Here is a 16,053-nt window from a genome sequence, read left to right as displayed (position 1 = left end):
AACAAGGCAAAAAGTGTATATATAGGGGGGCTTCCCTAGCAGTTAGTTATTTTAGACTGTGAAGTGATATCCCATGAGAAGCCAAGGAGGCTCCATCACTTGAATCTTTTAAAATTGGACTAGACGAAGCTCGGGAGAATATACCATTGGGAGTAATCATGCTTTGACAGAGAAAGACTGAGAGATCTTTTCCAATTCTAATTGCCATGATCCTGCGTAATTCAATTTGAAATGGCCTTGCTATTCTAATTCACAAAGATCCTATTTTTACTAACTCTTCTCTTTTTCATAATCCTGCTTCTGATATCACTACTCCTTTAAAAGGAAAAAGAAACCCTTAAGCTTGGTTCCCAAGTATTCATTGAATTACACTCCTTATTTCCTTTTTTTTTTTCCCCCTCTCCAGACGGACTGTTTTGCAGACTCAGGCACTGCACTCAAGGCTTGGCAGACAGTGATTATCATCACCCCTGCTTTCATCCATTAGAGCTGGGCGTTAGCAGGTAAGGCTGAGGGCTGACAAAGAGGTTTTCAAAACTGGTCAGCATAAATGCTTCCAGGAGGCCAATTCAGGATAATCTATTGAAATATGGATCAGAAATATTGCCAGCCGAGGCTAAATATCTCTATCTGTTGCATGTAAGCCAAAGCAATAGAATGCTTTCATGGGGGAAAAAATAACAAAAGCCGTAATTATACTGGAGAATTGTCTGTTCATATCATTTGGGGGTTAATTTTGTGAAATGGTTGCCATTCTGTCTGGGTCCAGCATCTGTCTCAGCCATTTTATTTGTTTTGAGATGCTTCAGGGGTAAGGTCCCTGGAGACCTGAGCCCAGGAGGCGTTCTGGTTTCCAGGAGCCAATTTGTGACAAGATCAAAGGGGTCAATGGTCCCAAGAGCCTGAGTTACACTTTGGAATTTGCAGGTGTACCTCATTTCACACAGCACTTCCATGTTCGAAATGTACTGGAAAGGAAATTTGAGTGAATTGAATTTTATTAACCCACTAATCCTTTCAGTTGGCAGTGGCCCCTGATCATTTAATTGTTGATCAAAATTAAAGTGGAGCCATGAAATAAATCTTCTTATAACCTTAGACTGCTTTTGTGATATAACTATTAGTGTTTTATGGCAAATTTTCTTTCCCATGTGATTTTTATTCAACAATTTGGAAAGTGGCGAACTAAAACCAAAAAAAAAAAAAACCCAAAAAAAAACTCTGAAAATGTGAGGTAAAATTTCCAAACACTCCCAAAACAGTAATTACAATGCCTTAAAATTCAAAGTTATCCATTGATAGTATTTAAATTATTAGAGTAATAGAAATTGTCCCACTGTGCCTTACTAATATTCTTTATTTTGAAATATTTCATACATACAGGAACATATAAAGAGTAATATAATAAACATTCATTATCCACCACTCAGAATTTTAGAATACTAATAGATTTTCTTTATTGTTTAAAAAAATGAACATAGGTGTATCCAGTTAAAGAATGTTTAAACCTCTTCCTGGTGTTATATCCCTTCCCCTCCTCTCCAAAATGACTTCTATCCTAAAGCAGGAGTATACCCTGCCCATCTATTGTTTACGTTTTTACTAAATGTATATGAATCTATAATAGGTAAGTAGTATTTTTGTGAGTTCTTAAAATGTTCTTAAAAGATATCATACTTCAATCTTGTTTTATTTTCATTCAATATTTTGTTTTTAAGTTCTATCTTCATCAGTACATGTAGATCAAGGTTTAAATAAATTTAACAAATACGGGACTGTCCATAATTATTTATTCTTTGAATGATATGCATTTAGGGTTGCTTGCAATTTTTCACTATTATAGACTATGCAGCATGCATAGTTTCTTTAAAAATCTGTAACAACAATTTGAGTTTCTGGGTCTAGAATGCGTGCATCTTCATGGATACTACCAGATTGCTCTCCAAATTTACTCTTATCAACGATATTTTAATTAAATTAATTAATATTTTTCTTTATGATTTTTACGTTCTGAGCTTGGTTTAAGAATTTCTTCCCTCTCCATATTATAAAAAGATACAATTTGTTGTGTGTTCACATTTATGTCTTTCATTCATTTGGAAAAATTTTTTGAAGTATGACGTGAGGTAGAGTTCTAATTATCTTGTTTTCCATACGGATGGTAAAGCTGCTTACAATTCCTGCTGGTTTTTAAGGTCACCTCTGTAGGCGCCAAGGTCTGGGGTAAGGCTAGGTATTTCCATGTGTCTTAGATTTGGCTTCTCTTCCCATCATTACTATGGAGACTTTCCCCTAACACCACATTATTTTAGTTGATGTAATAGTACACTATGGTAATTCATGATATCTAATGAAGCAAATCTTTCCTTCCTATTTTCCTTCCTGAAATTTGTCTTGGTTACTGGAACTTTATGCTTTTATATGAATTTTATAGTCAGTTTTTAGAAAATCTTCAATATGATAAAGTTGTAATTAAAATGTGTGATATAATCTATTCTACTTACAGCAAATCACTAAATCTAACTGATTGCTCATTACTCAGTATTAACGATCTCCTGCCATGTCGTGACACTTAACTTCCTTGAAAAATAAGCTTATCATGTTCCCCTTTCTACTACAAATACTTTCTCTCAATTTCAGTAATTTTCATGTTATTCCCATTCTCCCAACTTCGGAGACTCTGAGTATCCATTCCTGCACCAAGTTAACAGTTGTCCTGTTGGGACAGTACTTTGTAAATGTAACGCTTTCTCTGCCCTGATCCTCTTCTATCTCCCACTCCAGTCAGTTCTTCAGAGAGCATGTAGAGCAGCTGTTTTCCTGTTTTAATCATGCCTTTTGTTTGCCCAAGAACTTGGACTCTACTTTGCTACAGGTTTGAGTGACCCTCCAAGGCCAGGCATCCAATTTCTTAGGTGAACAACCTAAGCCCCACGAGGATTTGCCCTGCGCAGTGTCACACAGCTAGTCAGGAGAGGAATTAGGACTCTGAAGGTAAAACCTAGTTCAGAGCCTAGGTCTTCTGACTCCTGAGCTAATTCTCTTTCAACCTTTTGCTCCCCTCCCCCAAAACCTTCAGATGTTGTTCCCTAAGTGGTAGCAACACTTCATCGATCTTACTTCATATAAATCTCCCAGAGGAACTTCCCTTTCTTAGTCTTACGTCAAAATGTGACTTGTTCTTTCCCACTGCTTTGGAAATACAAACTTTCACCTGAAAATCTGTTCTCCTTACTTTCCACTGAGCTGTCTCACCTTCTTGGAAACATGTACCTTTTCCAGAGTGTGTAATTATGGTGGCTACCACCACTGCTGCTCCTGCTGCCCCTTCTGCCCCTCCTCCTCCCCCTCCGCCTCCACCTCTTCACAGTAATGATAAAACCATCAGTTACTGCACTCTGACAGTGAGTCTAGGTCTTGGATGACATGGTCTCACCTTACCTCACAGATGCAAGATTTGAAACCCAGAGAGGTGAGGTACCCTGCTCAGGGCTCCACAGCCTGGAGTAGGACCCGAGTCTCTAGGCCTCCAGAGCTGTGAGTTTACCTCTTCGTTCTGTGCCCTCTAACTCTCTAAGAACTTAGCACTTTTCAGCACTAGCTTACTCTTGAGTTCAGTTGCACTTTCTCTTAGCTGCTTTGGGTATATGACAAGTCATACCTGCAGCCTTTAGCCTCTCAACTAGACTGTACATCCTCTGAATACAGGATCATTTAAAACTCTCTTTAAATTGCCTTTCCCCTCAGAGCATCTAGTGTGGAGCTCTGCTCTGAGCCTTCCCATGACTGATGAAGGTCTAATTAGCCTGGAGAGTCTCTGACAACCATCCAAGAAGCTTCTCTGTTGAAAAATCTCCCATTGTGGCAGAGATTAAAACTGGGACCAATAGTTTTTGTGACAGGGTGAATAGAATGCCACTGAGAAAACAAAGTTACTATATTTCAATACAACAACTTGTTTGCTGTCTCATAGATAAAATTCAAGAAAAAGCTGATTCCTCATAACTTACAGCTTCTCTAGCGAATATTGTACATTGTTAATTAGAAACAAATTTGGCCTGTCATGTAAAATACATTAGAAACAATTTTGAGTGAATTTTACTTTAAATTATTTTGTGAGGAGAAAATATAAAAACACGTGAAATCACTGACATGAAGAAAATGCATAAATATAATGCAGTTTGAGGTCCACTATTCACAGTGTTCAAATAGTGCTTTCCAGGAGTTCAGATAAGAGTGGTCAGTAGCCAGGTGTGGACAGGGAAGAAAGTCCTGTCCTCACCCCACTTTGTCTTGAGCAGTCATCTTTTAGCAGTAAGTAGCGGAACAATCTTCAAAAGACCTATTTAAAAGACCCTTAAAGAACTTTAATTCTGTTGGGTTTTTTGGTTATAAAATTTATGAAACAGATTTTTTAAAATTTAAAAAACTTTATATTTTTAGAGCAGTTTAAAGTTTACAAGGACAGTGAGCAGAAGAAAGTACAGAGTTCTCATGCACCCCCTCTCTGCACCCACACCTCTGCTCCACCCCCAAGTTCCCCTATTATTAACAGCTTGCATTCATGTGATATATATGATACAGCCGATGAGTCAGTATTGGTACATTATTGTTAACTAAACTATTGTTTACATTAGTGTTCATTCCTGGTGTTGTACGTTCGTTAGGTTTTGGCAAATGCGTAACGATGGGTATCCGCCATTACAGTTGGATTAAAACAGATTTTAAGCTAACGAAGTCTAGAAAGAAGACTAGCAGATATCATCTGGAAACATCTAACTGTGGTGAAACAAGTTAAATGAACTGAAACTCAACTAAAAACTTAGCGAACTTATTCTTTATGGTTCCTACCAGACAGAAAAGCAATAGAGTAAAAATTAAGTAGTCTTGTCTCTGAAAATTGTACTTATTTTGATAAACAGCTCTGTCAAAACAGCAAACGCGAGCCCAACATCCTCAGGCTCGTTCTCTTCCATGTACTGTTCGCCAGGTTTGGTGTGAATACTTCATAGTTAAAGTATGTCTTCCCTTGAGAATCACACAGCCATTTAATTTCTTTCCTGGCACTTGGCCTATAGTGTTTATGAGGTTCTATTGAGAAGTGGAATTGATGATTTCTTCCATAACCACAAAGAAAAAATTGAAAGTTACTGATTTCAAACCACTATTATAACCTTTCATGTTTTTCTGGAAAAATTTTCCCTCCAAAATGAAAAAAAAGAAAAAGAATTTCCTGTTAAGTGTCTAATGGGTTGGTATCATCTCATCCTTCAAGATGCTAAAAATTCACCTCAGACTTGGCCAGAGAAAGGCTTGAGTTTCCCCTCTGTAGTTCGGAATCTACCAGGTGTTGCTGCCTGGTCTGATAGATCTCTACTGATTCCTGCTTTTCACGGCGTTATTGTCAAGAAGAGTGGATTTCATCTCTAGGGTTGACCCTGCCTGCCCCCCACAGCAACTTTCTTGTCAGTGTACATTCACTGCTCTTGCCTCAAAGACCTCCCTCCCCAACCCCCACAGTCCCTGAGGACTTAAATGAAGTTAGTGGTGATGATTTTTCCAATATCTTCCCCTTTGTGTGACGTGCCATTTTAATACTTTCTTGGAAAATCAAAATCCAAGTTGTGATGTACAACATTTCTTCTAGAGCAATGGCCCCAGGCCGGCATTTGGCAATGTCTCTAAACACTCTTTGGTTGTTACAAGCTGGGGAGGGTACTGCTGGCATCTAGTGGGTAGAGGCCAGGGGGTGCTGGTAAGCAGCCTGCAGTGCACAGGACGCCCCCCATCCCCCATCACAGTATTACTTGACTCAAAATGTCAATTGTGCATATGGTAGTTGAGATACCTCACTTCATCATTTTAGTCAGTCGGCCATTTTTGTCATCCCATGTTGAATTACTGCATTTCAAAGTATTGCATTTGTTGAAATATTAAAGCATTACATCCTGATTTTTTAAAAAAGATAATGTCCAGTAATAGAGGAAAATAATGTTTTTTCCTATCACCTTGCTCAAGAAGAAAGCTACAGTATTTACATAGTAGATAACCTTAGTTGTCACTCAAAATGTAAACTGTCATAAAGGATAAGAGATTAACTGATTTCACTGGTAACTTTTATAGTGTTATGATTTTCCCCTCTAACTACCTCTTCAATATCTTCGCTGACAAAGATGTTTTAAAACGGAAGACAATTAGAGGCTTTTTGTTTATGAAAATGAAGTGTTCAGGCACAAAAGCGTGCACAGTGGACCTCTTACAGAATGTTTAAAATTCCTTTCATTATAAGATTTTCTTAAGTGGCTACTTGTCACTTAATAGAAATTCCTGTTGCTGCTACTGTAATTTTTATGTATAAACACCAACATCTGTAGATTTCCAGGGTATCCTTTAGAATTTCTCACCCCTTGATGCTGGGTTGCCTCAGATGATTATTCCATCTTAGAAATCACATTTAAAATTACATAGACATTTGTCTGAGAATACGCTAGAAAAACCATTGCAAACTGGCAGCCAGGAAACCAGATCCTACTCACAGATGAGCTTTGTTCATCCATGGTGAAATTTAAATGTTTTAAAATTAGTTATCAATGTTTAAAAAAATAATAGATTGTTCGTAAGAATCTAGATATCTCTTTTTGCCTTGGAAATTGGAAAAATCTAGCATTTGGGGCCCGCATTTTTTCATGACAGCACTGCACTGAGAAGGGGCAGCAGCCAGGGCAGCGGCCTGCAGTCTAGTTCCTACTCAGCCTGGCTTCCCTCAGCTGCCCTGTCAGTCCCCCGACCCCTCCCACCGAGGGCACTGGAATTTGCAGCTCCTGCTCCCTATGGAGCAACTGAGTTCTGCAACTGCCCATGACTAGTAGGTGGGTCAAACCCTCCATTCTATGGTCCATATGCTAATTTACGAACGCATATTGTAAGTAAGATAGAGAGCTGGGGCAGCTTAGGAGGGAGGTGGGGAACGAGATGAGGAGAACATAGAGCCTGAGATGTGACTGAAGGGAGGACAGGGTCATGAAAAGAACCTTGCTTTAAAGTAGAAACAGATTCAGGGGCTCCCGTCTGCTTTCCAGTATCAGCTCTGCAGCGCAATCTTCTGAATTTTGGTGAGAAGAGAGCAGGCCAGATAGCGCACAGGAATAAACATTGATGATATTTATGACTGTGTCAGAGGCTCTCTGCCATTGACTTGGCCTGTCATCTCTGCCCCCGGTGGCAGTTCCTAGTCCTGGCCTGTGTTCTTGGTGCATCACCAGAATGAGAAATGGAGTCCAGAAACAGCTCCATGAGGTAAGAGTCAGCCCAAGAAGGGGCGTGGAGGGGATCATGATGTGTTGGAATTAAGGGACAAGGTGAAGGTGGAGGAAAAGGCAAACCCGATACCAGAGCACAAGGAGTATCAGATGCAGGAAATGAGATTCAAAGTTTAGGGCGTAAGCTAGAAGAAAGGTCAGGTGGGAAAGATGCAGATGCCAGTTTCTGGTGTCTGCATGCTTTTGTGGGAAGTCTGTGTTTTGGATGAAATGACAAACTCTTGATCTCCCTGTTTTTCTATCTGTGGTAGTCTGAGGTCCACCCTTGGGTGGGTCTCCACTTGACAGTGTCTGATTCTCTCATCAGCTGCAGTGATTTCCCTGTGGATGGTGTGCTTGCCCGACCATCTTTCTAGTCATCCAAGCTCTGGAGAAAAGCCAGGGGGTGGGGGGGCTGGGTCCCCAGAGCTTCAGCATACTTCCCTCTCTCCCTGCCCTCAAACAGGATAAACAAGATAAAATCTTCTTTAAGCTGCAGCCTCTCTTTCCCCCTCAACTCTACAGATGTGGAGATGAAGGGGGAAATGCTCAGGGCTGTGGAGATGGTGGGGGAGAGAGGGAACAACGTTTGGAGGGTGTTTAGCCTTATCTGATGAAAGAGAGGAAAGGACTGGAAAGAAGGACATTTGAGGAAGGGAGAGAGTGAAAGAATATTAAAATTGTTGCTGGAAGGAATCCCAGGAAAATACTATGCTAGGCTAGGCTGGATTTTCCCTGTTTGATATGTGTAGAGGGACCATATAATTTACCACCCAAACCTGGACTCTTTTAAGAGTGAAAGAGGGAGCTATTAGTAATTTTTCCAAGAGACCAGCATGGCTCAGGACTGGCCCAGCCAAGCAGGGCGTGGGGTCTCAATAGTTTGGGACAAAATAAGGAACCTTCCTCCGACAGCCGCAGGCTACTGACTAAATTGTAGAGGCCCAGAAGCCTCCACTGTAACCTGGTGTATGATGATTTAGAAAGCAAACACTACACTTGGTTAGGATGAAGGGGACGGAGGGTGCTTCTCATGTCTGACTAAGCGTCAGAGTGACCCAGGGTCTTTGAAAATTACATACGTCCAGGAATTCGATTTTAATTATTCCTAATTGGGCCTCAACAAGATTTTGGTAATTCTGTCGTGCAACTTACCCAGACCTCCACAGTTTCTCCCCAGCTTCTAGGTGGCCAGACCCTCTCTTCCCTTCCCCCAGGATTGGCCTGTGCTGACAAGGTGGTGGGAGGGCCCTGCAACTAGGGAATCTGGGGCAGGATGGAGTAGGGGCTGCAGTCAAGTGACTAAGAATGTGTATTTGTGTATTTCTTGTCAAGGACAGCTGAATATTAAAAAACAAAGTGAAATAAACTAAAACCTGAACAAAACCGGTAAACCAGGTCTGTTGGCTTCACAGACATGAAGGTTGAAGAGTTATGCTGGGGTCAGGACTTTATCCCTACCTCCAGCCACACATACACATTTATTCAGTCAGTTGCCTGACCTATTCCGTGTTTGGAGATGCCAACATCAAATCTACCTGCAGACCCAAAGATTTTTTTCATTTAAAATGTTTCATACTTCTGGAGCATCTGTTGGATGAGGGCGCTAGAGATACCCGGCCCCAGATGCTGTGCTGCAGGGGATCTCGGGGACAACCTTCACTTTCTAGACTGAGTTACTGACCTGTCACCTGGAATCCAGAAAGAGCGGGGCTGCTCTGAACTGGTAAACGGAGACGGCATAAAAATTTTAAGAGTTTGTGCAAGAATCGATTGGTATCGGGCTACAGCACCAAAGCAGAGTGGTAGGGGCACTGGACCGCAGGAGTTCAGGGAAGACTTCTATAGAGAAAGAGTGGAAGCAAAAAAAGGAAATTATTTGGCTGGCTGTAGTTTAAAGCCTGGTTGGCTGTTTGTGGTTGGTTGTCCTCAGCATTTTGATTTCCTAACTTTGAGGCATTTGCAGGCTTACATTTAGGTTTGCCTACTGGCGACACAGCATTAGGGCCACATCCATCTAATGGCCTCGTTGTTTAATTAATTTAACCGAGCGGCTCTCACCAATGTCTGGTTACACAGCCGGTAGAAACACCAGTCGGTTAGGCAAGAATTAATGAAAAGGATTTTAAATCTCATTGCAGCTTCTCAGAAAATCACCAAGGGATTATATAACCCTCAGCAAGGCTTCTTGGGATCTTCTTGCCTCTGCTCATTCTGCCTTCATCTCTCTTCTCTCTCAGATTCTCATGCCTTATCAATAGCTCAGTATTTCAATTTCATCTCAAATCTCAGTATCTTCCCGGCTTGCCATGGTAACTGTTCTGTTTCCTTTCTCTCTCTCTCCACTGTCCTAAACTCAGCTTCCCAATTCTGGCTCCTGTAAGGCTTGCCTTTTCTCTCCTCCTCCTTCCGGGATCAGTTTCTGGGGCCAGGGCTTGGTTTCCTTTAAGATGTAAATCCTGCAGCTCAGCTCAATTCTAATCAGCACGACAAAAGGCCGAGCCTGGAGCTGCCAGAGCTCTCCTTCCTCTTAGAGCCTGGGGTTGGAAAGGGGTGGGTGAAGGCTGTGACAGCTCTAAAATGAACGAACTTGCTCTGCATACTTGTATGCAAACCGATTTGTATCTGCATATATACAAGCGTGACTACATAGGGGGTCTACATAGGTGTCTTGGAACATTGTGGAAAGATTCAGGAATGATTTTGTGTGAGAATGGTACGTATGATCCAGAAATATGTGCCAGATGAGTGCTTCTAAATTAATTTCTTTCCCTGAACAACTTTGCAGTATGTAAGTCCATGAAATTTTTGTCTAAGGAACTAAAAATAATTTTCAATATCCCACTGCTGTTAATTTTCATAATAACAAAACAGAAATTATTGTTTATTGTGCTAATAAGGGTCAGATACGAAAAGGTATGTATAAATTCTTTGAAAGAAAATTAGAACACAGTAGCTTTTAGATCCATGAGAACATAAAATACAAAACATAAAAGTTTGCAAAATTGTTCTTGTTTGTGTTTCTCATTAGACTGAGTGCTCCTGGATAGACTGGATTGTTCTGTTCGTCATTGTAACTGTACCACCTAGTATGGTGCCTAAAATATGAGATGTGATCATTGAAAGAATAAATGATTCAAGCTGGCATTTGCTAAGTACCTGGCATTGTGCCATAAACACTGTATCTCAGTATCCCAGATTTTTCTTGCCATTGGTGTTATGTGTAGAAACGCTTATTCTACTATATGATCTGTCAAGGTTTGTATCTTTCAGTTCTTGAAGATTCTTCATATTTTCCTTCTTTCTTTCCCTTCCTCCTTTTCTCCTTCCCTTCCTCTCTCCTTGTCTGTCTTGTTGTATTTAAATATTTAGACAAGTGCTGCTCAGTAGAAACATGCTAGCCACAAATGTGAGCAAGAAAATTTTAATTTTCCTCGTAGCCACATATTTAAAAAAGTAAGAAGAAACAGATGAAATTCATTTAATAATCTATTTTATGTAACCCAATATATACAAAATATTACTTCAACATGTAATGAATATAAAAAAAGTCAAATGAGATGTCTTGCAGTCTTTATACTGAGTTTTCAAAACCTGAAGTATATTTTATATATTCAGTGTATTTCAATTTAAAAGACGCATTTTAAGTGTCCAAGAGCCATGTGTGGTTACTGACTGTGGTATTGGACAACACAGTTTTAGACCATCTGAGTTAGAGATCAGAATTGCTTATGTCACTCCAAGGCATTTTCTGAATAATCCATCCTTTCTTTACTTATATCTAAAATGACTCATTTATTTATATACTGATATCTTGTAAGTATGAATGGCACTCAATACACATTCGTAGAATGAGTGAATGATAGAATGACATTATGATTTATTTTAGAAGGATACAATATTAAAGAACTTCAATGAGGGGGAGGACTTAACATTAATAATACCTACAGTATTGATCATGTGTTGAATCCCTGACATTAGACCATATACTTGATAAACATTATCTCGTCTACTGCTCACAGCATATTTTTATGAGATTGATATGATTAGAGGCATTTTTACAAAGAAATTGGACCTTAGCAATGTTTAGTAAGTTGCTCAAGGTTAGATTCATAGTAAATTGCAGAGCCAGATTTGAAACTACATTTGTCTGATTCCAGACTGAACTCTTCATCACACCGTACTGCCTTCGTAAGATAAGACCGTCAGGACAAAGAAATAGCAGAGAGAAGATGTGTTCCTTCCATCAAGCTAGGAAGCAAGACTATTGCTTACTGTAGTTGCTGAAATGTTCTTTCTCATTGTAATAGAAAGAATAGTTTACTAGAGAGTAGCAAATATTATTTTATTTTCATAAGTTCTACAGTTTGTTTCCAGAACATTTATTAGAAAGGCATTTGCAGAAAGGAAAAGAAAAATACTATATGATATTACTTATATGTGGAATCTAAAAATAAGACACAAATGAACTTATTTACAAAACAGAAACAGACTCACAGACACAGAAAACAAACTTATGGTTACCAGAGGGGAAAAGGGATGGAAATGGATAAATTGGGAGTTTGAGATTTGCAGATACTAACTACTATATATAAAATATATAAACAACAAGTTTCTACTGTATAGCACAGGGAGCTATGTTCAATATTCTGTAGTAACCTATAATGAAAAAGAATATATGTATGTATATGTGTGACTAAAACATTATGCTGTATACCAGACATTGACACAACATTATAAACTGACTATACTTCAATTTTTAAAAAAAGGAGAACAAAGACATTTAGAAAATTATTTTACATTCCTTTAAAAAGATTGAGAGTGAGAGTATATAAGATATATTTTATGGCTTGAAGCCGTAAGTGATTAAATAGTTTCGCAAGGATAGTAGAAGAACCAGGAAGTTACCATTATTATGTTCCTCTTCTGTGCCTCCTCTAGCCACCAAAAAAATGTCCTCTTTAGATTGAGATTACAAATTAGGATGCTTCATTAGCTGAGTAAGTCTCTTCCTTACCTCTTCTGTAAGGTGGGCAGCCTGTTGAAAGTCAGAAAATAATGCATTCCTTTGCATATGTAATTGTACAGATAATTGCCTCTATCATTTAAAAATATCATTTGCCAAAATGGTGTCTGTGATTAATTATGTACATTTATCATTGAGTCGACTGGAGTACATTATAAAATCCTTCCCCTAGCTCATGCATCTTTCCTCTCTTCTTATTTCTTACAACGTAAGTTATTTAGTAATTCAAAACTTGTTGTTATTCCTTAAGGCATAAGTCACCTGCACAGAAACCCGCAACTCATTTGCCCTCTGGCTCTGAAGTGTTGCTTTTTGACTTGTGATATCAAGGAATAAGGATGACGATATTTAAAATCTCCTCTTTTGTATCATGTTGCTTCTAAAACTGAAATCCTAGGGAAAGGATCATTTATTGATATGCAAGTTATCTCCATTATTATCTCCTCAGCCCCAAACTGTACACTGTTGGGTGTCAATGTCAAATGGTAACAAGGAAAGGAAAAAGTTAATTAAAAATGTAAAAGTATATAGTGATCCTGAAATCTTGCTATGTAGAATTTACCTGATGTGAATTTAAGTAATTAATGATAGTAGCAACTCTCCAAGAGCAGACTTTGTCTTTAACATAAGGCCTCCTGATGGTCTCCCAGCTTCTCTGCTCTGCCCTGAATTCGCAGAATATCCAGACTGATCCTCAGACACTAAAGTCTGACCCTCAGCTGTGAACCCTCTACTCTGTTTCCATCTCACTCAAAGTAAAAGTCACAGTGGTATGCAGTCTTTACAAAGGCCTATAATGCTTGAAAGATCTGGCCCCTACTATCTCCTAGGACCAGAGTGAAGGCTGGTCCCTCCACGCATTCTCCTCAGCCAGAGTAGCCTCTTGCTGTTCCCCTAATACTCTGGGTACTCTTCCTACTCAGAGCATCTGTGCTTGCTGTTCCCTCTCCTGGAATGCTGTTCCTTATATTCATGTATCTGCTCTCTTACCTCTGTAAGGTATTTCCTCAGATGTCTCCTTGTCAGCAAGGTGCTCCCTCACCTTTCTAAGACTGCCATCATCTCCCCAGCCAGAGATTGCCCGTCCTCAGTCCCTGCATTAACTTTGTCCTTGGCATGTATCACACTTCAATGTACCATGTATTTTACCTGTTAATCTTGTTTATGAATTTATCCCTCCACTAGAAAGTAGACTCCATAGGGCAGGGATTTTAATCTGTTTGGTTCACTGACGAATTCTCAGCTCTTGAAACAGCACCTGACACATAGTAAATGCTCAATAAGTGTTTGTTGATTGAATACATAATTGTGTTTATTTTTATTTGTTAAATCTGGTGACTCTTTTCCCCATCATAGGCAAGATAGTTGCTGGCAGCTGCAGACCTATATCCACATAACTCAAAATCCCCAAAGACGAGAGGCTCTCTCAATCCTGGTTTCATTCACATATCTCAGTGAGGCCCTGAACAGCCTGACTGACCCTGTAATGGTGATAAAGGGGGAGTAGTGTGGTAGGGTGCTATGCCATGGCAATGGATGGCTTCATCGGGGTCAGAAGGATGAGAGAAACTCTCTGAAGAAAGGATCACAGGCAGGCAGGCAGGCAGGCAGCATTAGTACACTATAGAACCCCACAATTTTATGGTAAATTGTTTTCTTAATTGTCTGTCACTGCATCAACCGTGTATCTAATATAAACCCTGTGAGAGCAGGGACCAGCTCTGTCTTGCTGCCACCAAATCCTCAAGGCATAGCACATATTAGGTGCTCAATAAACTTATGAATGAATGAAAAATAAATGAATCCAAGCTACATGGGTGGTAAATGATTAAGTTTGTTTGGTGGCCTCAGAACGAAGGAGGACATGACGTGAGTTAAATGTTAACAATACTGTGCTGAGACCCCTGGGTTGAGCTGTTTACAATCTGGATTGACCTGCCCACCTGACCTGCACTCTTTCCCTCTTTTACTCCTTGGGAATTAGGACTGTGAACTTGCCTCAGTTCATCTTGTTTTCTCTGCTCCATTTTTGACTGGCTCCTTTTGAGGTTGCCGCCTTCCTTCTTTGGAAATGGAGAGATCCTCTATTAAGTCTGTCTCTAGTTTGCAAGTACTTCCTTAAGGCTGGCTTTGTACATCTCTGCTGGGGTTCGTTGTGCAGGAGTTCTCTGCTTACACCTTTTGAGGGAAATCCTTCATCTCCAAGTCTTTGTGAGCCACTTAACTGTCCCTCCCTGTTAGCCCACTGCCTTTTGTATAAGCCCGAGGTCTGGTTCCTCATGGAAAACACAGGGGGAAACACAGTGTAAAGTACTAGGACACTGTTTCCCGTCACTCACTGAGTACATGTTGACAGAGAGTCTGCTGTGCTCTGTGTGCAGTGCTAAGCTCGGAGAGGTGATGGTGAGCAGTTGGACCAGAAGGGGAAGTAGATGAAATGTTTCACAATATACAGTTTCAGTCAGCGGACAAGCTGTATGAAGGAGAGGAGCTCAGTTGCCTGTGGTTATTTAGGGGAGTCCTGCTCTATTCTGTGGAGTCAGAAGAGATTTCCCTCGAGAAAATGGCACCTGCGCTGAGACTTGAAGGTTGAATACAAGTCTAACAGGTGGGAGCCTACATGTTTCAGGCAGCATCCCAGGCAAAGATTGGAGACAAGGATGCATGGCTTCTCTGAGGACATGAGAGAAAGCCAGAGTGGCTGCGGTTAGTGAGTGTGGGGAGGATTCTGTAAGATGAGGTCAGAGAAGAAGGCAAGGATCAGCTCATGCAGTGCTTGGTCGCTGTGTTGAGACTTTTCTCTTGATCTTGTGAGATATGGGAAGCCGTGAAGTGGTGGAATGTGATGCCAGGCTTTCCCCTCGAATAGATCGCTCTGGCAGCAGAATGGAGTCAATATTGGATGGAGGTAAGAGTGAGTGGCTGAGACTGCTTAGGAGGCAGCTTGATATAGGAAGGAGAAGATGAGAAATGAATTTTTACATCCCTTGGCAGAATACTGAGTCCTCTGCTTTATCAAGTCTGTCATCCAGAAGTTCTCATTTGGGAACTGATGGGGGTCTTTATCCTGACCTTGGCCCACTAGAGAGAAGTACTGTCAGGAAGGGTTGTCTGGGTCTGTTGAATGAGTAGGTGCACTTTTCAGCCTTGCTGGTTTTGAGGTATTATCGTACAGTCATGTGGAAATGTAAATGAGAAGGCGGGGGATGTGGGTCTGATGACAAAGTATTGAATCCTAGAGCCTGGGAAACATCCACCAAGAAACTATCACTGGAGCTGTGAATACGAATGTGGTTGTTAAAGATCATGTTAGTAAAGAAAGGAAAAAGGGCCAAAGAAAAACACTCATATTTAAAGGTTGGACATTCATTCCACAAATACATATTAAGTATTCACTATGTGCTGGCATTGGACTGTAACTCAGAGTCAAGCAGGCAGAAGAAACTAATTGGAGTTAAAGCAGAGAACTCCAAAAATGTAGAGGAATGAACATCAGAGGATAAGAAAGTCTCAGGAAGAAGGGTGGCCCATGGTTCAGTTATTGCCGAGGAAGAAAGATGAATACTGACAGGAGAACTTTGAGTGTGTGGATTAGTGTCCACCTTGGATGGCACACATGAGAAACTTGAGCTAGTAAGCAGACTAAGGGAGAGTGCACGGAAGTCTTGACAAAACCCTTCTCCCATTCTAGAACTTTTAATTATAGGAACATAAGTCTTGATGTGTAAA

The 16,053-nt window shown here is 40.3% G+C and overlaps 1 protein-coding gene across 2 annotated transcripts in view; it reads left to right on the top strand.

Moving 5' to 3' along the window:
* EFNA5 (ephrin A5) overlaps positions 1 to 16,053 on the top strand; it is a 368,306-nt gene that overhangs the window by 74,866 nt on the left and 277,387 nt on the right. For both annotated transcript variants that reach the window (XM_032476463.1, XM_032476462.1), the window contains exon 2: positions 407 to 503. In XM_032476463.1, coding sequence (XP_032332354.1) covers positions 407 to 503 — 97 coding nt within the window. The remainder of the gene's footprint in view (positions 1 to 406; positions 504 to 16,053) is intronic.

The sequence above is a fragment of the Camelus ferus genome, chromosome 3 (genome assembly GCF_009834535.1).
Source record: "Camelus ferus isolate YT-003-E chromosome 3, BCGSAC_Cfer_1.0, whole genome shotgun sequence".
Lineage (NCBI taxonomy): Eukaryota > Metazoa > Chordata > Mammalia > Artiodactyla > Camelidae > Camelus > Camelus ferus.
Note: the sequence above shows the minus strand (reverse complement) of the source record. Positions and strands in the feature narration are given on the sequence as shown.